Source organism: Rhinopithecus bieti, unplaced genomic scaffold (genome assembly GCF_001698545.2).
Source record: "Rhinopithecus bieti isolate Rb0 unplaced genomic scaffold, ASM169854v2 scaffold_425, whole genome shotgun sequence".
Classification (NCBI taxonomy): Eukaryota; Metazoa; Chordata; class Mammalia; order Primates; family Cercopithecidae; genus Rhinopithecus; species Rhinopithecus bieti.
In genome coordinates, this window is record NW_016803361.1 from 1,889,002 (window position 1) to 1,915,411 (window position 26,410).

General features: G+C 50.9%; 1 protein-coding gene and 1 pseudogene across 3 annotated transcripts in view; one reads left to right on the forward strand and one right to left on the reverse strand.

Annotated features, from left to right (window-relative positions):
* Nucleotides 1-26,410, reverse strand: part of CRTAC1 (cartilage acidic protein 1) — a 166,078-nt gene that overhangs the window by 799 nt on the left and 138,869 nt on the right. Inside the window, exons 12-15 of one of the 2 annotated variants that reach the window (XM_017880357.1) lie at nt 19,034-19,179; nt 17,618-17,660; nt 15,117-15,260; nt 14,495-14,670 (exon numbers count right to left, since the gene is read on the reverse strand). In XM_017880357.1, the coding sequence (XP_017735846.1) occupies nt 14,552-14,670; nt 15,117-15,260; nt 17,618-17,660; nt 19,034-19,179 (452 nt within the window). In that variant the 3' untranslated portion in view covers nt 14,495-14,551. Of the gene's footprint in view, nt 1-14,494; nt 14,671-15,116; nt 15,261-17,617; nt 17,661-19,033; nt 19,180-26,410 lie in introns of those variants that run through there. The other variant, XM_017880349.1, reaches the window with a different exon arrangement.
* On the forward strand, nt 55-5,792 carry LOC108534819 (uncharacterized; annotated as a pseudogene). Its single transcript, XR_001887043.1, has 2 exons — nt 55-2,324; nt 2,586-5,792. The product of XR_001887043.1 is annotated as an uncharacterized LOC108534819 (transcript).

Sequence of the window (26,410 nt, forward strand, 5' to 3'; positions counted from 1 at the left end):
CTGGGCCCACCCTGCTGCCCGGGGTGTGAGGGAGGGTGACGGGCCTCATATTTCCTGTGGGCCATCAACCTATGACCCCCATCCCTCACCCCCAGCTGGATCAGTCCATTTCCTGACCTGGGGGCTTTCCCTTCCTGATGGGGCTGGTCTGGGCCACACAGAGACAGATCTTCCTAGGAAGGCTGGGGTGGGGAGAACACAACCTAGGCGGCCCCTCTCTTCCACAGCCCCTCTCCCAACCCCACGAGAGGGGCCCAGGTCTGCCACATAGAGGACTCCCACACTGCATGACCCCTCATTCCCAAACCCATGTCCACCAGGACTCTCTCTCTTGGGCCTTGCGTCCTGTGGCTGTCTCCCAGTATCTGCTCCTTCTCATGCCCCTGCAGGGCCCCGGCCTGTCTATGATCCTGCCTCCACCAAATTGAAGGTGTGGGGAGATGAGTGCCGTGGTTGGGAGCTGTTCAGCCCACTCCTGACCTCTTCTAGACCTATGGCTTTCCTGGCCTGCAGCCAGAGCTGGAGGCCAGCTCGGCCTTGCCGGAAGCATCCAACTTTGAGACTTTGCAGGCTGCCAGGTGCTGGTTGGGGGGCACACAGCCTGGGGCTCTGGGAGGTAATATGGGAGTCTGGAGAAACTTTGCGGAGAGACATAGCCATACGGGGCCTGAACCTCCTGAACTGGAGCCAGTTTCCTGAGATTAGAACCTGTATGTATGCACATGTGAATGTATGTGTGAGTGCACATGTGTGTAAGTGCAGTGTGCATAAATGTGTGAGTCTGCGTGTGTTAGCATGCCTGTGTGTGAGCGCATGTGTGTGCACCAGTGCACAAATGTATGAATGTGGGTGCATTTGTAAGCACACCTGTGTGTGTATGAGTACATGGGCACACATGCGTGCACAAGTGTGCCTTTATATGAGTGTGAGTGCATGCATGTGCATGAGCACGTGTGCACAAGCATGTATGTATGATTGTTCGTGTGTATGAGTGTGTGTGTGTATGCAGGTGAGTGCATGTGTGTGTGAGTGTGTTTGTGTGTTCCCCTTGGCTGCTAGGCCAATGACTGCTTCTCTGCTTCCTGCTGTCTTCACTACCTGAGGGTCCGTGACTTCTTCCCTGTGTGGGTCCAGCCTGGTTCCCTGTAAATAAATGTCCAAAAGCCCCTTGCCCTTCCCCTAGGGCTACCAGGGAACGTACTCTACCGCATACATTCTAGTGGAAGAGAAGCTGGGGTTCTAGGAGAGAAGAGCCAAACCTTGGTGGCCTTTGGTGCCCCCTCTCAGCTCCCCATGACAAGACGACGGGGCAACAGACACTGTGTGTTCAGCCTTCCCCCGGGGGCTGGGGCTCTTTAAGGCTTGGTAGGTGAGGTTTCCGTGGACCTTCAAAGGTGCCAGCAGCCTGCAGGGGAAAGGCAAACTCCCTCCTTGCAAGGAAAGGAGATGTCCAGCCAGTGATGCCTGGCTTCCGAGGCCCAGAGGAGCAGGTGGGATGGGAGCGGCCCCTGGGGCTGGTGTCCCGAAGATGAAATGAAGGGGGCTGCCTACCTCAGTTGGCGGGAGGTGCTAGAAGTGGATGTGCAAGACCAGCCACTGCAGGTAGCTCTCTGGAACCAAAGAGATGCCTGCTTTTCTAGCAGACATGGGAGCAGCATGTGGGAAACAAGGGCCTACCCAGAGAGCAGAGAGAGTCCGCCTAGTCCTTGCAGCCTCAGGAAGTCTTGGGCCCATGTGAGTCCTGGTCCAAGGATCCCCCTGGAGAGCTGCAGTTCAGTGGGCTCCACTGCAGCCCCTGGCCACAGCCTATGCCCACCCTGGGCCCCTGTGGGGCTGGGCATTGTGTCTGACCTGTGCATCTCCCATGGGAGGGCTGGGCACAGGCAGTGCCATATTCTTTTATTTTTTCTTTTTCCAATAAAAGAACTTGCCCAGCATGAGGCTCTGTGATGCTTTCTCTGCCCCATGACAATGGAGGGTCTGTTCTATGCCCCAGGACCACATGAGGGGATGCTCGGCTGCCTGAACCGGACCTGACATGGGGAGCAGGATGAACCCTGTCTTTTTGGAGCTTGTAGTCTACTGGGGAGGCAAACACTTCAGCGCCTTTAATCTGGAATCTTTGGGGCACCCGTAGCCTTGGGTGGGGGAACAGGTTGGGCTGAAAGCCAGGCCAAAAGTAATCAATGATATCAATAAATGCTCATTTCTTGAGCTCTTCCCCTAGGTTGGGTCCTGCTGGGAGCTGGATCACACAGGTCACTCAGTACTGAAGATGAGAAAGTAGCTGGATGATCACTTCTGGGCCTTTTGGCTAAGATCAGGTGTGGAGAAAGTAGCTGGATGTTGGAACCTAGCAGAGTTGTGTCTTGAATTTTATAATTTATTGAGCACCTACTATGTGCCGGATACTTGGCTAAAACCATACATTAGAGCTGGGAGGGGATTTAAAGATCACTTGAATCCTGTCACAGAGGTCCAGAGAGGGTGGGTGACTTGCCCCAGGCCACACAGCTGGTTGCTGATGACAGGGTCCAAGCTTGGAACCCAGGTCTCCTGACTCAGTGCCCACTCTGATACCACAGGGATGGCACCCAGATGGGAAGCTGCCCGAGGCTGCAGGGAGACTGGGGTCACACACTCAGGTCTGTTCCTGGAGAGGAGCTCATCAGACCTCCTCTTGGGTGGGGGCTGGGCAGTCCCCTCTGGGTGGTTCTCATATTTGTTCTTACTCTGCTTAGGGCAGCTTGCTGCTTGCCTGAGCTGTGCGCAGCCTAGACTCACTCCCTCTGCTGGTACCTGGGCCGTGTGTGGGTTGCCACAAGTGAGGGTGTTCTCTCACATGAGGGCGGGTTCATTCTGTTTTCGGCTAGGAAGTTTGCTCTACCCCGAGGCCAGATTTGAACCCAAGCTCAACTCTTCGAGAGAGGAGGTCCTGGGAAGGGGTGAGGATTTACTAAACGGGTAAAACCAAATCCAGATGCTTATCTGACTGACAGGCATTCGACCCTTCCATTTTCAAATGGTAATCATCATAACAAACAATAGTAGCTGACGTTTATTTAGCACTTCCTGTGTGCCCGGCACTAGGCTAAGACTCTATACATAATTAGTCATTCGATCCTCACAGCAACCCTCCATGGCATGGATTCTTATTTCCCATTTTACATATGGGGAAACTGAGGCTCATGGAAGTTAAGTAACTGGGAAGTTGCAGATCTTGGCTTCGAATCTAGGCAATCTGACTCCAAACTGCAGGGCAGAAGACAGATCCAGCCTCAAGAAACCCTTTAGCAGCTTGAGGGCCTCAGCCATTCTGGGATCAAGATCAGGCAGATTCCCAGGGAAGGACTTGGAGCTATGCCTGGGCTTTGAGGCAGAGCTGGCACCTCCACTTCCAGGACATCGCGGGCGTGTTCATGGGCTGTGCTTGCAGGCATGCGAGACTTTCTCTCTGCCGGCTTAGTTACAGGCAGTGGCCTGTCTCTCTGCGGTCTGGCTGTAGCCGTGTCCCTGCACCCACCTTGCCAGCCAGGGACACGCCCTGTCAAGACCCAGGAGCAGCTCCAGCCTCAGCCAAACTGTCCCAGGTCCCAAGTGAGGCCCCAGCCACCCAGGCATGCCCCAGGAAGCTCCTGCTGCACACGCTCCTCTCCCTGCGCCAGCACCCGCTGCCTGGCTTCCTTCCTTTGACTGCACACGCTCCTCTCCCTGCGCCAGCACCCGCTGCCTGGCTTCCTTCCTTTGGCTGCAGGCGGGCTGTGTGAAACCACAGGGTTTACAGAAGCTCGAGGTGCCGCTGAGTGGCAGAATTGTGCACTGCACTCGGGGAACCAAAGGTGGAGGCAGAAAGAACTATGGCTGTTGTGACACATCCCCCACGGCTCCCCAGCTGGCAGCCACTGCCACTCGCAGAGACTTTTCTGCGGCCGGCTTCCAGAGGTGCAGGGCAAAGGTGGAGTCCGGTAACTTTCTCCCTAGGGCCAGCCCCTGGGCTGTCTTCACGGCACCAGTAGCCTGGGAAACTCCACATCCCTCTCCACACCTCTAGAAGGACTCACAATGAGGGGGGACCAGGCAGGAGGCATCACCACCTGGTTTGGGCTTTACTATTCACCCAGGGATAAGGCAAGGCAAACACCACTCCAGATCAGATCTGAATTTGAGCTCTGGCTTCATGACATTAACACATGAAGACTCTTGGAGCCTCAGTTTCCCCAGTTTTAAAATAAGGAGACTAATACCTCACAGAGTTATTTAGACCCGAGGTGTTCAACCTTGGTGGCAATGAGTGTCACCCAGGAGCATGAAAAATGACCGATGCCTAATCTTATCCTCAGAGATTCTCATTTAATTATTTTGGGGGACAGCTTGGGTGTCAGGATTCTAAAGAGTTTCCCTGGTGATTCTAATGTGAAGGTAAGGCTGACAATCCCTGGTTTTGACAGTACCTATAGCCTATAAGCCTTTAATACACCTCTGAAAATGCCTGAGACCTGAATAAGAAGTTTATGGTTCTACAGAAGCAGTCAGACACAAAAATGAGTATGTACCGTGTGACTGCCCTTATAGGAAACTCAAAGACAGGCCAAACTAGCCTTTGATTGGGAGTCAGGATCAAGATTACCCTGGGTGGGGGGTAGCAAATGGATGGGGACCTGGGGGGCATCTGGGAGCTCAGGATGTTCTGTTTCTTGACCAGAGTGCCAGTTACACAGGGGTGTTCACTTCATGAGAATTCACCGAGCTGTACACTTAGGAGCTGCGTATTTGTCTATACCAGTGATATATTTCAATAAAATTCACCAAAAAAAGCCTATTGGCTACAAAATAGGAAAAGAAAGGACAGACTTGAAATTAATGTTTTGTTAAATATCTGGAAATGTAACACATATGCCAAACAGACAACTGCAACTCTATGTTACGTGTGTGTGTGTGTGTGTGTGTGTGTGTGTGTGTGTGTGTGTGAAAATGTAATGTCTGCCCTGCTGAGGGTGGGGCCTCTAAAAGGGAAGGTCTCTGATGCTTAAGAAAATCTGAAAACAGCCCAGGTTCACACCAGGAGTTCTTAACCTCGACCCGACTGCATTCATGTGCATATTATGTGCCGTTATCTGAGGAGAGAATCTACAGCTTTCAGCAGATTTTCAAAAGGGTATGCAACCCCCTAAAAAGGTTAAGAACAATTGGTTTTGAGGAGTCAGTGAGAAACTGGCCGTGAATGTGCTTGGCATGAAAGAGGTGCTTGGTAATGTCAGTTTCTTTCTTTCCTTTCAGAGCCCAGCCTTTGGGGGTTTCCTCATGACCCTTCTCGGGAGACTTCTAGGAGGATTTATTCTCCTGGCAGTGCCAAGGGCAGCCTGCACCAAGCTCACAGTTCTTCCTGCAAGAGGATGTTCAAAGGGCCTGTCATTTCAGCATCTGCTGGACAGCAGAACTTTGTGTGCAAGATCCTGGAGCTGCGTTGGGTCTTGAATCAGGGACAATGGAGGAAGTGGGAAGGTGTGAAGGGAGTCAGAGGGCTGTGCCAGCTGCCCCCCTTCCCACCTCCAGCAATTCACTTAACTTTCCTGAGTCTCAGCTTTGTCATTATGAGAATACATGTATTTATAAATAATCATCTGTTTCTCCAATGTAAGATATTATTGTTATTGCAGAAGTGATACTAGGATCTATTATACGATGGCCTCATGATATAGATTTATAGCAGGCTTCAGATTCTGGCATAGTATAAACAGATACTTATCCAAGGGTTCACTAATTCCCTAATAAATGCCAGGAACATTCATGTACATTATTATTCCATTTAATTCTCCAACACTGGGGTGTTGAAATCTTATTTTACAGATGAGGAAACTGATGTTCTAGGTGGTTAGGTAGCTTGACAAGGGCTAGTAAGTGTCAGAGCAAAGACTTGAACCTAAGTCTCTGACTCCAAATCCCACTCTCACTCTGCCACAAGAGTGAGATGTGGGAGATGAGAGACTGTTCTACCTGGATTGACTCATAAAGATAGAAGACAGATTCCAGACCAGAGAGAAACTCGTGGGCAAATGTATCCCCAGAAAAATTAGCTTTGCAGGGGCATGAAGGTGCTAGCTATTTTAGAGTAATTCAAGTTATTGATTTCTGTAATGGAAAAGTGATTGGGAACCAGCTACCACCTGAGAACAGTGCTGAGTGAGTCCCCAAGAAGGGGGAAATGTTACACACAAGCTTACATACAGCTTACAAGACCTCAGAGATGGCGAGGGTCCTTTTCCCTGCTGCCCGCAATTAATCAGTACACTTCTCAAGGGCAGGGAGCCTGCCTTACTCACTCCCCCACCCTCACTCTCACCTCTCCCGGTCCTAAGTGCTTGTCACAGGGCCTGGCCCTGGCCAGGTGAATGGAAGATTCTGCCCATCTCAGGCTGGCAGGAAGAGGCAAGCATATACAGATGTGTCATCTGCAGACCTGTGGGGCAATGTGCCACTGAGAAGCAGCTCAGAACCATGCAGGCAGGCAGTGGTCACTGAAGGATACAATTCACCTGCAAGTGTTCACCTTATAACTCAGTTAAAGGGTGGATGCAGTGACCCCAGGCCACCCCCTGAGCTGGGCAGCAACTCTCAGTGATGTTGCCCTGGCTGTGACATTGTGACTCTGCTCATGACCTCTAGCTATCCTGGGAGAGGAGGGGAGGAAGCGTGTGTCCCACCCCAGTCGGCCCTGCCTGATGCTCCCCAAACACCATTTCGAGGTGGGTAAATCCTTCTGGTCCTGAATGCTTTACCTGAGAGATCTGGGCCTCAGGCCCTAGAGAGTGAATTACTGTGAGTGAATCGCTGGCGGGCGGGCGGGCTGGCTAAGTGAATGGGTACAGAGAAGATGGGTGTAGAGAGATGATGATAGATGAGAGATGAGCGAGAGGCCTGCCTGGCTTGAGATGGATGCTGGCAGACCCTGGAGAGGCAGGTGAATGGATGGGTACCGATCGCCCCTGGGCTCCCCAGTGCAGACCTAATACAGGGCTGGAGCTCTTCAAAGGGAAGATGCTGTGTTATCCCAGTCCCTACATGAACTCCACATTTGTAACTTTGAGTGATGGATGTGTCTTGTTGGGAAGAAACCTTATAGTCTAATATTGTCCCAGCTAATGGCTTATGGATTGTTGTAAAGTCAGGCATTGCTGGAAGTGAAACCAGGAGGTTAAAGGTCCTGGTACAGATTTTATGACAATATCTGCATTTCATCAGTCAGGCACTGCAGCAAGTACCTTACAGGCTCAATGAAGCCTCACAACAACTCTGAGGATTTTATCACTGCCTCCATTGTGTGGATGAAAAAACTGAGGCTCAGAGATGGAAAAACTTCTTGAGGCCACTTCCGAATGCCTGGGTGGAGGGTCTGGCCTTCAAGTCCATTTGATCCCAGAGTTTCAGTGTGAAGGGAAAATTTTAAGGACAGGTGAAAGGGAGAGGGGAGGGCCATAGGATTTGTGCTCCGCTCTAAGAAAAAACATGGCATTTTGGCACATGCGAGACCCCTTCTGCAGTGGGAAGAGGCGCTGAGACTTTCCAATGACTAGGTGCCCTGAGGGCATCCCCAGGCTTCCTTCTCCCTCTCTTTCCTCTGTGTCAGCCTTCGAGGGCTCTCAACCTTGAGTCTGGGGACCTGAACTGCAGAGAGGGTGTATGTCTGGCTCACTTTCCTTCCTTTGGCCTAAACTTGTCCTTCTGCCATGGTCCCCACAAGCAGTTGGGGAACGAGGATGTGCTTTTCTCCTATTCCAGGGGCTCTACAGCCAGGTCTGGGGTGGAGGGAGGGAAGTTAATCCTTAGATTTGTGGGGAGGGTGCTTTAATGACTCTAGGGGATGAGATCCTTCCTGGCTGCTCTGGGGCTGGCCATGAAGAACGAGAACCAGCTACCTTTAGCGGAGTTATTCTGGCCCCAGACTGCTTTCCTGCTGGCAGGCAGGCAGAGGGCATGAGGTTCTGGGCGGGACATTCTGGGAATGGGTGATACAGATTCTTCATCTGCCGCACCCTTCTCCTGACCCTGCCTCCCTCCTCACAGCTGAGCAGGCTCGTCTCTGCATTCGGGACGTCCATTCAGATCTGTATTTAATCCCAGCTGAGTTCTTTTTTTTTTTTTTTTTTTTTTTTTTTTTTTGAGACGGAGGCTCGCTCTGTCGCCGGGGCTGGAGTGCAATGGCCGGATCTCAGCTCACTGCAAGCTCCGCCTCCCGGGTTTACGCCATTCTCTCGCCTCAGCCTCCCGAGTAGCTGGGACTACAGGCGCCCGCCACCTCGCCCGGCTAGTTTTGTTTTGTATTTTTTAAGTAGAGACGGGGTTTCACCGTGTTAGCCAGGATGGTCTCGATCTCCTGACCTCGTGATCCGCCCGTCTCGGCCTCCCAAAGTGCTGGGATTACAGGCTTGAGCCACCCTGCCCGGCCAATCCCAGCTGAGTTCTAAGGTCCAAGTGTGGTTCTTCTGTTACTTGATGGGCACGTATCCTGACTCAGTTTCCATGTCAGCAGAGCAGGAAGGACAAGCCCTGCCTCTCTTATTCTTGAACTTGTTCATATACTTGGGCTTCTGGAACACGTGGAGCTTTCTGGAGAAGGGTGCTGGGAGCAGCCTGGGGCTGAGCTCTTTTGAGGAGCAGCCGGCAGCCGGGCAGGGAAAGAGACCAGACGGGGGCGCAGATGCCTTGGGAAAGTCGTAGCTCCTTTTTGGGCTTTGGTTTCCACGTCTGAAAAGGAGAGGATGGGACTAGATGACTTCTCAGCTGTTCCTGGATTTAAAGCTGTAGGATTCTGTGATTGCTGAGGGCCAAATTCCCAGGCCAGCTCACTAGCTCCCGGTGACCTCTGCTCTGTGTGGCACAGTCCATGCCATGCCCGCCCAGCTCAGTTCACCTTGTTTTATGACTATTCTCTCTGGGAATGGCACCACATGAGAATTCAGCTGAACACAGCACAGCCCAGGCCCCTGGAAGGTTGGCTCTGCCCCTTATGGTCATTTGCCATCTTTTTCTGGTGAATCTGTCAGTTCCCTGGAGGTGGCCCCATCCTCCCCATCTCTCCCATCACAGGTGTCCCGGGTGGCAGCAGGGTGCACCAGGAAGCAGAGGAGCTTTGGCACTGAATGGGCCCGGGGCTCCATCCTGAACATGGCTACTTAATAATAATTATATCTCTAATTTGTTGGGGACTTTCTATGTGCCAGGCACCATGTCAAGTCTAATATAATAACTTCATGAGGTATTATCCCCATCTTGCAGATGGGAAAACTGAGGTTCAGTGACACTTTACCTACTTTAAGTCTTTGCTCAATGCCTCTTTCTCAGGGAGCGCCACCCTCACCCCGCTATTAAAAATGGCATTCCACCTCCATCCTGGCCCTCCCAGATGGCCTTGATGTTACTCTTCTCCAGCCCACCATAGCATGTATCATGCTCCAACACGCTACAGACTTTCCTTATTCTGGGTATTGTTTAGTGCCTGCCACGTCTTGCTAGGGAAGGGACCTTTGTCAGTGTTGTTCACAGATATATATCCCAAGCCACTAGAACAACACCCAGCACACAGTAGGTGTTCAGTCACTGTACATCACATGAACAACTGGTTAAATAACTTCCTCAGTGTCAGTTACCTAGAGATTACACAGCATAAGGCTTAAGAACCCAGGTTTTGGAGCCAGTCATGAGTTTGAATTACAGCTCTTGCCACTTTAGCTAGCTATATGACTTTGCATAATTTACTGTTTCTGAGCCTCAGTTTCTTGGGTAATAAAATAGACTAATAACGTTTATATTCTGGGATGGGTGTGAGGATTCATGGAGACATGGATGTAAAGTTCTTGGCATATGGCAGGCATTGCATAAATGTTAGCTGCTTTCCTGGAGGATGTTTTTCTTCTCTCTTGCATCTCATTTTCCCTCTGGTGGCCTATTTTTTGACCACTTCACTGTCAACAGTAGTTCCTTGGAGGACAAGTCACCGTGGGAGGGGTTGGCATCATCTGTGGTGTTAACCAGCCCATGTTCTTTTGCCTTCCTTCCAGGATGTGCCTGTTGCTACGAAGACACAACAGCAACGCCTGGCAGGTTCCTGGCCCCTGTGGCTGGGATTCTGGCCTCAGAGAAGGCTGGCCTTGGGGACAGGGAGGCAGGGAGGGGCTCGGTTTGCCTTCTGGGCTGGAAGTCTGGGTGGAGGTATCAGCCTGGAATCTGTTGGAAGAACTTTGCTGGCTCCCTGCAAAAATGAAATGCTCATCTTCCTGTCTCCATGGGGCTCTTGGAGTCTGGAGCGGAGTTCCTGCTTGGGCTGAGGTCCAGTGGCACTGGTCTGGGTGTGATGCCCAGACCCTAGGAGGGGGCCATAGCAGCCAGAGTGACATGTAATCAAACTCCTGGCCCTCAGAATGGCACCTTCCCAGAGTAGGGTTGGCAACCATGTAGATGCTTGAAGAGGCCTGGTGGATGGTTTACCATTCTGCCTCAGCGAAGGCTGACCGAGCCCGCCTGGCGAGGGTACTCTCGACATGAGCGAGCACTGCCACCTCTTCTTGTAGACTTGAACGTGACCGTGGGGAGGACTGTTTCAGATCACTGGGCCTCCAGGGGCTCCATTTTCCCCTTCCCAATCTTGCTCTTGATCCTGGGCAGCATGAGTGACTGTGGCTTTTGCTTAAACCAATTCACCATCCCAAATGAAGAAGGGAGTGGTAGTTGAGAGTGCCAGCAGACAGCCAGACTCCTGGGATCCAATCCTGCCTTCATCTGTCTGGGCTATGTGACCCTGCACAAACCATTTAGCTTATCTGTAAACCTGGGATAATTACAGCACCTTCCTCTTGAGATTATTGTGAGGATTAGACGAGTTGATTATTGTGAAGACTTTAGATTCAACCCAGACACGTCGAGCCCACTAAATGTAAGCTATTATTGTCATTTTAAGGTGTACATGCCTGTGAAGAGGGAGTTCTTGAGCAGAATAAAAATGGTATTATTCTTATTATTTGGTTTCTCTTGAAAAATGGGGAGTTGTGGCAGCAGTGGCCCACCTTCCTGCTGGAGTGAGTTGCGGCTGCCTGGTGCAGGCAGGTGGGGCACCAGCTCCTCCATTTGCATAATCCCTTCCGGGTCCATTTCATTACTTGACTGCCCCTAAAGGCATTTGCTATTTTTGTTACAAATTAAAGTGTAGCACAAGCCAACAAAGATGTCAGGAGCCCGGGTGGGGCTACGGGACAAGGAAAAGACAGACTTATGTGCACAGGAGGGGACGGAACGGTTTGGGCTCCTACAGGTCTCAGAGAAAGGGATTAGAAGAAAGAGGGGAACGGAAATGCTGAGCCTGGGTAGCTTGGGGGTGGCTTTGCACCCACAAATCTGTGCCTGGTATAGCACAGACCAGTAGATGCATTGAATTTGAGGCACCTGCTCAAAAAGCCTGTACTACTACGTCAATGAGGAGAAGCTCTGTATTTTTTTTTTTGGCGGTGGGGAGCAGGTAACGTTGAGTGGGTTCACTATCCACCTGTCCTCTGTATCTTTCAGCCTTGTATCTCTTGCAACACAAGCATCTTGGGGGCAGAGGATTTGTCCACCTCATTAGAGGGTCCCTATCACATTCCTCATGGGAGGAACCTAGTGCTTGTCATACAAGATATTCTCAGTAAATGCTTCCTGAATGAATATGTAAATGAATGAATGCAGAGAGCTTGCTTTCTGGTATAGCAACCTGAGAATTCAGTTTGACGTTTTAGAAAGCCCTTTGGTGTCCCACTTCTATCCCATGCACTTGGCTCCTCTATCTGGCTGGAGGGAAGGCAGTGTAGGGGTGGCAACCACATTACCTTCACTTACCATTACATACCTAGAGCCTAGCTCAGTACCTGGCACATAATAGGTGCTCAACGAGGCCGGGCGCGGTGGCTCAAGCCTGTAATCCCAGCACTTTGGGAGGGCCGAGAGCGGGTGATCACGAGGTCAGAGATCAAGACCATCCTGCTAAGGCACGGTGAAACCCCGTCTCCTACTAAAAAAATAGCAAAAAAATTTAGCTGGGCCGATGTGGCCGGGCGGCCTGTAAGTCCCAGCTACTTCGGGAGGGCTGAGCGAGAGAATGGCGTAAAAACCAGGGAGGCAGAGCGCTTGCAGTGAGCTGAGATCCGCACTGGGCAGCGCTCCAGCCTGGGGCGACAGAGCGAGACTCCGTCTCAAAAAAAAAAAAAAAAGAAAAAAAAAAAATAGGTGCTCAACGAATATTACTTTCACTTACCATCGTACGCCTAGAGCCTAGCTCAGTACTGGGCACATAGTAGGGGCTCAACAAATATTACTTTCACTTACCATTGTGTGCCTAGAGCCTAGCTCAGCACCTGCACGTAGTAGGGGATCAACAAATATTACTTTCATTTACCACTGTTACCTTCACTTACCATTGTATGCCTAGAGCCTAGCCAAATATTTGGCACATTGTAGGTGCTCAATCCGTATTTGTTGAACTCATGAATGAATCAAATGGAAGCCTTATCCTGGAATCTGAGTGCTGTAGTGGTGCTCTTATCAGCTGTGGGAACTTAGAACTCCTCTTTGCAACTCACTGGACCCCACTCACCCAACACGGTCACATGACACAGACATACCCTGTTATATAAAACTCAATGTAAAGGCATTCATGATTATCACTTATAAGGCATCATCTGAAGTCTGCTGTCACCCTGAACCCCCAATGTCCTTGGCAGGCTGTCTCTGTAGTTGTCTTGTCCCTTATTTCTTGTGCTGTTGTGTATGGACAGTCAATGGGCACTGTTATCTTGTCATTTACCACTGCATTTGGAACCATTCCTCCGTGGGTTTTGGGTTTTACTTATCTTGCTATCTTAGATACACTTTGTTCATTTTTAAAAGGCAGCAGCAGCTTCCAGAAGGACTAAGGAATAGTCTGAACAGTGACAGAGCTGCCTGTTACCCCTCTGACAAGATGGTGTGGTGGGAAAGGGCTCCAGCCCTGGCCTGGGGAGCAGTGGGCTCCATGACCTTGGGCACAGTGACCTTGAACACTTCAGCTCTCTGAGCCTCATCTCTGGAGCCCATTCAGATCTTTAATTCTATGTCAATACACAGGAATGGGCTTTCTAGAAGTGGAATGATTTTTAAGTTGGTGTCTGCTTTTCAGAGAAATTGTAGCTGTTTTCATTTAAAAACTTTTCATTTACGCTCCTGTTCTGAGTGTAAAAACAGCACTAGCTACAAGGAATTCATATTTTGTGATTTATTAGGAGTATTACTATGATATCAGAAAATGGCAGGGTTTTTTTGTTTGTTTGTTTGTTAAATATGTTTTTTAAAGGGTTCCTGTATTCTTAAGTGTAATTTTATTATATCCTGGGATGACTTTTTTTCCCTATGAAGAATAGATCTATGTTTTACAACAAGCCTTCACTACCGAGGCTGGTCGTGAGCATATTCTATGGTGTTACATCATTCCCAAAGGGTGTTCTGGCTACAGGAGTGTTCTATTTTCCAAGCAGATTGCAGAGACTAAGCAGCAAGGTTCTTTCTAGAAATCAGAGTAAACTGAGATGAGCCATGCCTATGTCCAGCCAGACATTGAGGAGTCTTAGAAAGGAAAGGCCCTTAGGGATATACCAGCCCAACTCTCTTGTCATCTACATTAGGGAAACTGAGGCCCAGCATGGAGAAGTGACTTCCTGTAGGTAAAAGGCCCAGAGTACACACTCCATTTCTGCCCCTCACTCATCACACATCCTTCACTTGGCCCAAACCCTGGTCCCCCAAATGTGAACAGTGTTATACACAACCAGCCAGTGCTAGTGCCTGAGGGTGATACCTGCTTTGTGTTATGATCTGCTTTCAAAGCATCCCATGGTGGAAGGGCTGCTCCTAATTCAGCATTCCAATCAGTTCTACTTGCCCCAGACCCTTTTTATCACCAGCTTGGCACTAATATCTAGTAGAGAGTTTATTGGCATAATTTCTTCATAAAAGAGGCTGGAAGGCTTAGCAAGTTCAAATGATAACATTTTTATCAAGAGTCCCCAAGGACCACCCTTTTCCTTCCCATCACCACCACCAACACCAATAAGGCTTTCTCTAGCACAGGAAGTCAGGGGCAAAAAGCAGAAACAGCACAGGCCAAATCAGCAGGCACATGGTACATTATCAGATCAACCAGCAAGCAACCACCTGAGAGCCATCTTTGTTAAGGGCAAAATAAGGAGCTCACGAGACACTGGAGGGTACAAGACTATCTTGATTCTTCTGAAGGAGTGAGGGAGGCTGGATGGGGTAATGGGGAGACTTTCCTTTCTGTTTTCTCAGAAAACATGCAAAGAAAGTCTTCACAAACAACTAAGGTTGTGTCAGTATCCCAACCTTCCCTTTTCAAAGATGGCCACCTCTGTTGTCCATTCAGAGGGAGCACGCAGCAGAATCTACTGGGTGTGGAGAGAGACAGGCAGCAGGAGAGAGATTTAGTTTTCCACAAAGGCTGTTAGTTTTGTTTTGTTTTTTCCTTTATTGATGGGATTTAAAGTGCATATAACTGAAGGCAAAGTCCAAGGCCTAGAGAAAGATATGAGGCCCGAGAGAGAGGCTCAGAGATTCTAAAGGCGGCGGAAGAATACCCACCTAAAAAGGCCACTTGAGCTGCAAAACGGACAGGACAGGGAGATAGAAAATGGGAAAAAGAGAAAGGGGTGGGGACGGGGTGGGGTGGAGGAAGGAGTTTGGGAAGAAGAAATTACCAGTTTAGAAATTCAGCCAAAGATGAGTAGTAGGAGTTAGTTTATATCCCAGCTATGAAAATATGGGCTGACCTCAAGGTAGGAACAGTTGTTTTAGGAAAGGTAAGAAGAATGATAGCCTCAGGCCAGGACACAGCATCCCCTGGCCCTTCAGGTGATGGTAGAAGTGATGGGGCTTCTCCAAGCCTCTGTCATGGTCTTCCCTGGAGACCCAATGTGAGTCAAAGGAGACTCTATCCAGCCAGGAGAAGGAAGGGGTTGGGGACCTTGATCTGGGGGCCTACCCAGAGCTCCCCAATGGAAGGCAACTTCCCTTTGCTACTGGACTATGGCTGGGGCCCCACTCACCCACACAGGCTGTGCCATCCTCGTTGGGCTCATAGCCCCGACTGCACCTCTTGTTGGTCCGGCACCTGTAGCTTCCATAGGTGTTGACACATACGGGCTTGTCTCGAGGGCACACGAATGGGAACTGGATGCATTCATTGGTGTCTGCAAGGCGAGGGGAACAACTCACCATGAAGGTGTGGGGCAGCAAGTCCCAGCCCAGGCTCTGCCTGCCCATACATTATCTGGCTTTGGGAAAGTGCCTTCCTCGCAGAGCTCCAGTTTCCCTGCTTCAATTCCCTTGGCTGGCTCCTCCTGTACTTGGTCTCTATATGCTGGGGGGCACTCAGGCTTGGTCGTGGGTCCTCTCTTCTATCTACCACAATCGTTCTAGGTGATCTCTTCATGCATGGATGATTCCAAAAGTTCTATCTCCAGTCGCAGCCTCTTCCTGTAGCTCCAGACTCACGAATACAATAACCCATGACCTACTTGACAGCTCCGCTTGGATGTCTAAGATGTACCTCGTGCTTAATATGTCCAAAATAGAACTCCAGATTCTGCCCTGCCCTTAAACCTCTCTTGCCCTCTATTCTGTCTTCTCTAGCTCAATCATTACCCCCATCATCTATCAGCTGCTCAAGGAGCAATCAGAGCGACCCCGATTGCTCCGCCTTTCTTGCGCCCTGTGCAATTTCACAGCAGAGCCTGTCCACTCTTCCCCACAGTCCACCAGTCCACCTCTCTCTGTCACCTCTTTCTCATTCCTCTGCCACCACCCAATTTCCTGCCATCATGACCTCTTGCCTGGACTTCTGCAGCTGCCTCCTCACAGAATACCTGGCTTCCCCTCTTCCCTTCAATTCACTCTGCAATTCAGCAGCTGAAGTGAGCCTTTAAAAACATGAATCACATCATATCACTCTCTAGTTTAGCTTCTAAGGCCCCTAAGAGCAAAATTCAGACTCCCTACAGGGCCCTTATGGACTCTCCATCATCTCCAGGCCATACTGGCCTCCCTCCTTCTCCTTCGACACATGAAGCCTTTGTCTTGCCTCCTGCTTTTCACTCCTGCCTTTCCCTCAGCCCTTTCTGGGCCTGGATCCTTCTCATCCTTCAGGTCTCAGTTCAAAGTCTTTCTCCCGAGGCCCTCCCTGACCACTCTGTCTGGAATAGTCTCCAGGGAGCACCTTGCTCAGAGGGTTCTGAAATCATCTTGTCCAGCTGTGTGGTCTGTCTCCCTCTACTAGAATGGATGCCCCTCTTGTGGAGGCTGGGGTGGGCGTGGCACTTGGCCTACATCCCCGGCTCCCAGCATGACACTTGCTCTGTATGAGGCACATAACTGCCTGTTGGGTGATGAAAAGGAAGAGGAGGCTGATCTCAAAGGGTCCTTCCAGCAGGCAGAGAAGAGACTGGAATTTCTGTGCACCTGCACTGTGTGTTTGGAGTGGGGCCAGGCGGGGATATGGAGAGCACAGGGGAGTCATTTCCTCGTCCAGCCACCCTTGGCACCACTGCTCCTTCGCCTCCCAACCTGTGCTCCTTTGTCCAGGCAGTGCCCGCCACCAGAACCCTGTCTCCCCTCTCTGTGACTGCCAAACTCCTCCTCATTCCTCAGGGCCCAGGCTTGGACCTCACTTTCTCTAGGGCACCTTCTAGGACCCTCCCTATGCTGGTTTAGGGCCCCTGCTTTGTAGTCTCCAAGCCCCTGCCCTCCCCCATCTGGGCCCTGATCACACTGTGTGGTTGTCAGCTGTTTACTTGTGTGGCTCTCCATTGGCTTTTAGCTCCTGAGAGTGGTATCTGTCTTGTTTACTCCTGTATCTCAGTAGCAAAGGGCTAATGAGCGGCTGCAGAGTAGACTTGGGAAGAATGCTGGATGAGGGTTCAAGGAAGGAGGGATCCTTGGCCTGATCCCTCATTGCTGGTCACTGGGATGGAAAGTCTCCTGGACACTGAACTTCTAGGCTGCCCCTTCCCATTCCAGGCCTTTGGGGACTTTCAGAAGGTTCTTGGACCCTCAAGGAGCTGCCATCCTGGTAGTGCTGCAGCTACCTGCCTGTCTGAGTACTGCACCAGGCTGCAGTCTCCCTTCCACAATGTGACCACACTCCATACACTATTTTGCCCCAATGCCTTGGCAATGCCCACCCTTGCCTGCCAGTCCCCTTGCTTGCTGCTCCACATGGACTTGCTGGCCATGGCATGTGGCTATTCCCCCTGTGCCAGGGTGGTGGTGTGTCTCCTTCCCATGTGCACTTTCTCGGTACTCATGGCAGGGAAATGCTGCCAGTTCCCAGAACTGTAGTGATTCAGCCTGTGGGTCATTAATATCACTCCCACTCTGGTGAGTCATGTGGTGGTTGTCTTGGCATATGGAGTCCCAGGACAAACAACACCCTCCCCTGTCCTCCTTTCTACCCCTTGCTTGCACCCTGGACCTTGCCATGAGTCAGGCGGGCATTCCCCAGGGAGATTACAGCCTCCGCCCCATGCCCTGGTGACTGAAGGCAACTCACCCATGCAATGGCCATTTTCCTGCTGGGAGAATCCTTGGCCGCACTGCAAGGTGGGCAGAAGCAGAGACATGAGTGAGTTGAGAAGGTCCCATCCCAGGTTCCCTCGTAGTCATGGCCACAGAGCAGCTGTCGCCCTAACCACAGTGTGAGGCATGCTCTGGGCCTGGGGGGAGCCCCCTCCCTTGTAAGACCCTTCCTTTGTGCTGAGAACAGAAGCCTGGCAGGGAGGCCACGAATGGATACAGTTCAGACTCTTGCTCATTTCCCTGTGCAGGGGATCCACGTGCCTGAGATGGGATGCCTAGCAGAACCTGTCCCTCCTGTAGCATAGCCTTGAGGCTGAAGTTGGGTCTGTCAGGGCAAAGAGTAATGAGGGCTGGGAGATGCTTTTTGAAGTGTCTGCTCACTGCCGACACGCACTTCTCCAAGAACCTCCCCCTCACATGGGTGGGTGCCTGCAGCCATGCCTGTGTTCCATCTCTCTGGCCAGGGCTGATGGGCGGACATCCTAGCAGGAGGGAAGACTCAAGGCTTTGCAGCAAGAATTTGAACAAATGGACTCAAGACTTGAGAGTTCGGAGCTGGTCCTGCCAGGCTGTGGAGGCTCTACCATGCCCATATGGGGGTCTCAGAGACAGCAGCCTGGGGTGGGGCCGGGGACTAAAAATGTAACACACATGACACAAAATGTCAATCTACCATACTGATGAATGAGGTGGGTGTATGGGGATTGTTGGGGAAGAGGGGCCCCTCTCCTCCCAAAGCCAGTGCACTGACAAAGGTCCTTGAGCTCCTAGGGCTGAGGCCATCAAGCTGCCAGTTTCCACTTATCCTGAGCTTCCCTGAGTTTTGTGAGTGATCCTCCTTATAAGTCCCCTTTATCTGTGTGAGTTTCAATGAGTTACTGTTACTCGCCACCAAGTGAACCCCATCAGAGTTGGAATGACACTGCTGACATGGGTCCAGAGCTGCTCCTCAAAGAGACCCCAGAAGCCCTGCTGCAGGCTCTGAGCACCATCCTAGGGCAACAGGAGGTCTCGTCAGAGACTTGGAAAGAACCAGGAGGGCAGCAGGAGACCTGGGGTCATTTTTTAACTCTGCTCACAACTGACTGTGCAGCCTAGGTGGGCCTTGGTGGGTTTCCTCTCTTAACTTCGGTTTTCTTCCTCTGTAAAACTGGTGCAAAAATGCTTGCCCTGCCAATACAGCAGGGATTCTTTGAGGAGCAGAAAAGATGTGGGTGTGATAGTGTTGTGCAAACTACAAATGGAGGGATCAGTATGAGGCCTTCGCTTTGCCAAGATTTCCATCACTCTAGAGGCTGAGTTTGCAGATTCCCGGGAACCCAGCTTCAGCCCATGGGGTTGTGGGTGGTGCCCACTTTTCTGGCTATGAGGCCCAGATGCCTCTGCCCACCTCCAGTGGGGCTGGGTTCTGAAGTGTGTCCTCATCCCGGGGGTAGGGGATCTCCAGCACCGAGTTCATCTCCCCGCTGGCCACGTTCCGGCTCACCATCTTGCCATCTGGCCATGTCACCTCCACACTGCTGGCTTCATCCTTCCCTGAGGGATGGAAGGAGAGAGCATCAGCAGCAGAGGAGAGCAGGAGGCTCTCAGAGGAAGCATCAGCATCAATGAATTCATCCATTGAATAAAAGCATGAATTGAGCACTGTTCTAAGTGCTAAGGAAATGGTGAACGAGACAGATTTGAGGTCCCTCCTCTCTGGAACAATGCTGTCCAATATACCTGTCTGTCTGCAAGGACAGAAATGTTCTGCATCTGTGCCGTCCAGTACAGTAGCCACTGGTCACATGTGGCTGTTGAGCACTTGAAGTGGGACTTGTGTGACTGAGGAGGTGAATTTTTAATTTTATTTAGCTCTAATTAATTTAAATTTAATAGCCACACATGGCTGGTGGCTGTCATGTTGGATGGTGCAGCTCTCGAACTCACGTTCTAGCGGAGAGGCTAAGCATCAGGAGGCTGTACTAGAGGACACGGTAAGGCCTGTGATAAGCAGGTTGTCTTTGGAGTCTGGGGTTCAAATCTTGGCTCTACCCCTTACCTGGTATGTTGGAAAGGGCATGGCGGGAAGTGGGTGGGAGACCTGGGGACAAATCCCAGCTTTGCAGCTAACTGGCTTTGTCATCCCAGGAATGCTTCTTGTATTTCTATTTATTGAGCTCCGCTAAGGGCCAGGCTCTCTCTTGTCACTGGGGATGCCCCTGTTCTCGTGGAGTTCCTGCTCCAATTGGGGAGACAAGCAAACACATGAACAAATAAATCATGTCAGATATTGACAAAAGTAGGGCAAGTAGGTAAGGAGGAGCTGGGGGTTGCCAGGGCCTTGTCTAGTCAGGTGGTCAGGGGCAGCCTCTTAGGGAGGGGGCATTTGCACTGAGCTCCACATAAAAACTTGGAAAAAGAGCTGGGCATGGTGGCTCATGCCTGGAATCCCAGCTACTCAGGAGGATGAGGCAGAAGGATCGCCTGAGCCCAGGACTTCAAGGCCAGCCTGGGCAACATAGTGAGACCCTGCTTCTGAAAAAAACAAAAAACAACAACAAAAACAAAAACAAACAAACAACAACTTAGAAAGATGGAGTGATAAACAGCTGGCAGGTGGAGGACAGGGGAGAAAGACCATTCTACAAATCTAAGATGCTTACAGAAGATGTTGGGAAGCTCAGAGATATTCACAGTGAATCCATTTGCACACACCCCTAAAGCAACATGCTACATCATTGGTGGAAAGCAGACTGGAAAGATTTGTCAGATGTTTAGGCACCGTCAAAGCCAGCCCCAGCTCCCCGCATAAGGAAACAGGCCTGCCACTGTGGCAAGGTCAGGCTAATGGTGATGGATGGGGGTGGGGAGGAGGCGGGGGTGGGCCTCACTTTCCGGTAGAGGCTGCTCTCAGGTCAGCCCCTGGGAAGGATTGCTGTGCCCAGCACAGACAGGGGGAGCGCACAGCCCACTCTATCACCCATCAGGGCTGAGCAGATGTGGGGACATGGGGTCCTGCAGGGGGCCTCGAAAGCAACACACTCCCCCAAACACCATTCCTGGGTTAAATAATATATCACCCACATATATGCACTATTATTTTTCCTAACATATGTAGATAGTGTTAGAAAACAAATTAAACTTAAAATTGCTGTTGAATGTATATTCACTTTTGGTCATTGCTATCCACCAACGAATTTTACAATGATAGCTACTATGGGGTGGACGGTAGTTGGCAAAATATCTTGATGTATAAAGGGGGTTTCCATATTTTAGATAAGGGTGTTTGGAGGCCACATGCAGACTTGGAGGAGAATCTCTGTGTAGACTTCTGGTAGAGACCACTGTGGGGCATGGAGGAAGGGAGCTAGGTGCTGGGGGGAGGGCCCATGATGAGGGGGTTCCAGAGGGAGTTACGCCTTGCGAGCCACAACCCCCAGCTTCTAGATCCTTCCCATGTTTGGTCTCCTTTTGCTCTCCCACCCTGGCCTCCAGGGGAGTCTCACTGGAACGTCCCAGCCTTGCTGCTGCCATGCTGTGAGTCTATGAGGGCCAGGGCCAGAGCTACGCTCTGAAGTGTCCATGGAGAAGCAGCCCCTGCCCTCATGGGCACAGCAGGCAGCAGCCACAGAGACGCTCGGAGACAGAGGCTCGTCCTCACACACTGAGTTCCTCTCCCACACAGCTCAGTTGCTCTTTGCGTAGAGAAATCCTCTCCTTCCGGGTCCAACCTTACTGTTCCGGGTTTTGCTTTATCAAGCAAGGAATTATTTCTCATCAATCCCTCAATCTACAAGAATCCCTTCTGCAGAAGAGGGGTAAAAAATGGGACTGGGGAGTGCCAACTACAGATTTTCTTTTCTTTCTTTCTTTCTTTTTTTTTTTTTTCCAGATGGTGTCTCACTCTGTCACCCAGGCTGGAGTGCGGTGGTGGGATCTCAGCTCACTGCAACCTTCCCCTCCCAGGTTTAAGCGATTCTCTTGCCTCAGCCTCCTGAGTAGCTGGGATTACAGGCATGTACCACCGCACCTGGCTAATTTTTGTATTTTTAGTACAGACGGGGTTTCCCCATGTTGGCCAGGCTGGTCTCAAACTCCTGACCTCAAGTGATCCACCCACCTCAGTGTTGGGATTACAAGCGTGACCCATTACACCTGGCCAGATTTTTTTTTTCTTTTCTAATTTGAAGTAGAATCTTGAGGCGCGAGAGATTTGGCATTTTCAGGGTGTGCAGTTCCCAAATTAAGTGGCATATATAAAAGGTAAATATTTGCCGTTAAAAGGAGACAAAGAACAGCAAATGTTTCTTACCTAAGACTGCAGAACAACTACATGAATATGTTTTCCAGCCTGACTGAAGGGCCACAAAGGACTCAAAAGAGTCACGGAATATTCACAGACAGTCACAGATTTGCTTGTGGTACTTGCCGCACTTAGTTGTTTTTTTTTTTGTTTTGTTTTCTGTTTTTATTTTGAGATGGAGTTTTGCTCTTGTTGCCCAGGCTGGAGTGCAGTGGCGGGATCTCAGTTCACCACAACCTCCACCTCCCAGGTTCAAACAATTCTCCTGCCTCAGCCTTCCCAAGTAGCTGGGATTACAGGTACGCGCCACCACGCCTGGCTAATTTTGTATTTTTAGTAGAGACAGGGTTTCTCTATGTTGGTCAGTCTGGTCTCGAACTCCCGACCTCAGGTGATCCACCCGCCTCGGCCTCCCAAAGTGCTGGGATTACAGGTGTGAGCCACCACGCCCAACGGGAGTTAGTTTTGAGTTCTACTTCAGCAGCTTCCTCCAGACCCAGACGTGGTGCAGGGGGCCTGGGACTATGAGATAAGCAGACCTCAGAAAGCACAACCAGCAGGACTCCCTCCTCTGCTGCTGTTTTTTGCTAACTTGGGCATCCTCTCTGGGCCTCAGTTTCTTCAACTATAAGATGGGGGTGCTGGCCGACAGCCTTACCACTCCTGGGAAGCAGAGCCTTTCTATCCTGGAGCAGGAGTCCTGCCCCGCCGTTAATCATTCACCTCAGCGTCCCTGGCACCATCAGCTCTTGGACATGGGTCTCCCTACAGTTTCCAAAGGGCTTTCTGGTGTTGGTAACAACAGTGAACACTGACAACATGCTCCAAGCTGTACCAACTGCTTTATGATGCTAACGCATTGAAACTTTACATCTCCACGAGGAAGGTGCCAGTGTTATCATTTCTGTCTTAGAGACGAGAAGGCGGAGCCATGGAGAGGTGCAGTGAATCGCCCAGTTGCCCAGCAGAGGTCCGACAGATCCCAGAGCCGGTTCTACTGTGCCCCTGTTACACTGCCCACCCTATCCCACGCCCAGCAGCCACCATATACCAAGCTTTGTGCAGGGATTTGGGATTCAACAGAGAATGAGACAGACCCAGGCCCCATTCTCATGATTCCCATGGGAGCAACGAATGCAAGTGATTATATTATAAGCTGGGAAAGTGCCACAACAGCAGTGCTACCATGTGGTGAGAGAGGTGGGTCATTTCATTTGGGCATTGCAGGAGGAGTAAGAGTTTGTGAGGCGGAGAAGGCAAGGAAGGAGCATTCCAGGGAAAGGATACAGTGTGGGCAAAGGTACAGCGGCATCAAAGGGTAAGTTGTAGCTGAAGGTCAGGAAGAAGTTCAGAGCGGGAGAGTGTCAGAATGTGTATCAGGTGGGAATGTGTATCAGAGGAGGCTGGGGAGGGGCTTCAGAGCCTTCACACTTACGAGGTGGGTATTTTATCCCCATTCTCCAGATGTGGACATTGAGGCTTGACAAGGTGAAGTGACTTGCAAGTGTCTGAGCTACTACCGGAAACCAGTCTCCTGTCCTTAGGCGCAGCTCATCCCTCTGCCCAGGCAATCTGCATAACATCTTAAGTCTTCCCGGGGCGGGCTGCATGGCCGAGGGGAACTGGCTCCCAGACACCGCACACCAGCAGCCTTGAAGCCGGCCAGTCCTGCCAGGCCTGTGTGTAGGGGAGGGCTGAGCAGAGGAGCGCCCCCCATTAACCAGCAGAGACATGAGGTCAGGAGCAGCAGTGAGTCACCTCTGGCAGCTTTTAAAGGACAGAGGCCAAGGAGGCAGAGAGAATTGCACTTTTCAGAAGAATTACAAACAAAACAGATGGTGGGAATACAGTTGGTAGAATATTTTTGCACTTTAATAAAGCAATTTTTATGTGGGCCACTGAATTTCCCTTCCCTAAATGAGCATCAGCCAGCGCGGAGAGGCAGCTCTGAGTCACCTGCAAGCAATTAGCTGAAAGGACGGTGGCATGTGTGGGTGGGGCTGGGGCATCGGCAATGCCGGTTGTGGGGAGGGGAAGAGGGGAGGGAGAATGGTGGGGGTGGCTGCCTGAGCCGGTGACTCCCAGTGGAGCTGGCAGAGGCAAATAGATGATTGGTGTTGTTTTTATTTTCTGGGTTTGGGAGTGAGCTGCCTCGGCCCGCTACCAGTTGGGAAGAGGAGGGTGGGCATGTGGGGCTTGGGGCTGGGTTCCGAGCAACCAGGTTGGTGGTGGGGGAGCCCTCGACAAGGGCTATAAGCAGAAACACTTATTTTCAGCAGGAGGTGAGGAGCAGCAGGGAAAGGCCGGGGTGGAGAGGGACTGTGGAACTTGGTGGGGGGCTCCACTGAGCAAGGCAGGGTCCACTGAGAAGGGACCCCACAGCAAGATGTCGCTGTGAGAGCTCTGCACAACACAGTGGGCCCTCTGGGAACCCCCCATTCTGACACTCATTGCCTGTGGACGGAGGTGGGGAGTACAGGTGAGGGCCTGCGTTCTCTGGGTGTGCTCCAGTGGGAGCAGACACGATGTGCATGGGGCAAGGCTGAGGCTGTCTGGGAGAGGCACACGTGTGCACACTCACATACACATCCATGTACCCACACATGCACACCGCACCTTGCTGCAAAATCAGGAGGAGGCAGCGCACGACTCATGGAGGCAGGAAGGGGGCAGGGGCCCTGGGGGCAGGTGAGTTGAAGTCTTGTGAGTGCCGGCAGGGGAGCTTCCCGCTGGCTCCTCTCCTCTACTCCTCAGTCATAGGGGACCTCAAGGCAGGCCTTTCTCAGATTCATGTTGTAGACATCCCCACTTCTCACCCCAACTGCTCAGAACTGGAAACAATCTAACTGTCCATCTAGAGGGTACGAGGTAAATAGGTGGTGAGTGTGAGTGTTGCCTCACAGTGAAATACTCCACAGCCCTGAAAGGAAACAACAGATATGCACAGACTTGGCATGCTGTCCAGGATGTGTACACACACTCATGCACACACACACTCACACGTGTATATAACAGGCTCTCACTCTGTTACCCAAGCTGGAGTACAGTGTTGTGATCATAGCTCACCGCAGCCTCAAACTCCTGGCTTTGAGCGATCTTCCTGCCTCATCCTCCTGAGTAGCTGGGACTATAGGCTTGCACCACCACACTGGGCTAATTTTTGTAGAGAGGGGGTCTCACCATGTTGCCTAGGCTGGTCTTGATCTCCTAGCCTCAAGAAATCCTCCCTCCTTGGCTTCCCAAAGCACTAGGATTACAGGTATGAGCCGCTGTACCTGGCCTTGGACATATGGTTAAGAGGGGAAAAAAGCAACTTACAGAAACAAGTGGAAAGTATTCTCTTGATTTTAAAAATTGCCAAGAAATACGTGTCTGTGTATTCCTGTGTATATGACATGTAATAAAAGCACATCACAAGCATGACCTGTCCAACCCAGACCCCTGTGCTGGAAAACTGCTCCTTGCCCTTTCCCCTCTGCACTCCTAATCCATTCCTCTGTTCTGCATTTTCTTTTCTTTTCTTTTTTTTTTTTGAGATGGAGTTTCGCTCTTGTTGCCTAGACTGGAGTGCAATGGCACAGTCTTGGCTCACCGTAACCTCTGCCTCCTGGGTTCAAGCGATTCTCCTGCCTCAGCCTCCCGAGTAGCTGGGATTACAGGCATGCACCACTATGCCCAGCTAATTTTGTATTTCTACTAGAGACGGGGTTTCTCCATGTTGGTCAGGCTGGTCTCGAACTCCCGACCTCAGGTGATCTGCCCGCCTTGGCCTCCCAAAGTGCTGGGATTACAGGCGAGAGCCACTGCACTCGGCTGCATTTTCTTTTTTCATAGCCCATTATATCTTCTAACATTCTATTTATTTACCTATTTACTATGTGTATTATGTACATAAGTTCCTTCTATTGGAACATAGGATGGCTTGTGGCAAGGATCTTCAGTTTTGTGTTTGGCACACAGTAGGTGCTCAGTAAATATGTAGTCACTAAATGAATCAAATGATATTGAGGGAAGGTGAAGGAAGAAACATTTACTTTTCCTTAATATTCCAAACAGTGGTGAAATGATGAGTAATTTTCTTCTTTTAAAATAATTTTCTTATTTTCCTATAATCAATATGCATTGTTCTTACAATGAGAAAAAAAAGTTTTCCAAAACATTCCCATTCTTTGGACTGGACCTTCCCACTTCCGGGCCTTTGGCCAAGCCAGTGCAACCTCTGGAATGCTCTCCTTAGGCCCTCGCCTACCCCTTCTAAGCTCCCACTGTCCTTCTAGACCTAATTCCAGTCCCACTTCCTCTGGGAAGCTGCCCAGAACAAAACTGACTTCTCTCGCCTGTGTCCTCCCATGGCCACGGGGCCAGTGTGGCGGTGTCCAGATCTGCCTCTCATGAGAGTCCTGTGTCCATCTGCCTTCTGCCCACTGCCAGCCTGGAGGGCAGGGGACATTTCTTATCTGCCTCTTTCCCCATGTCTCTGCC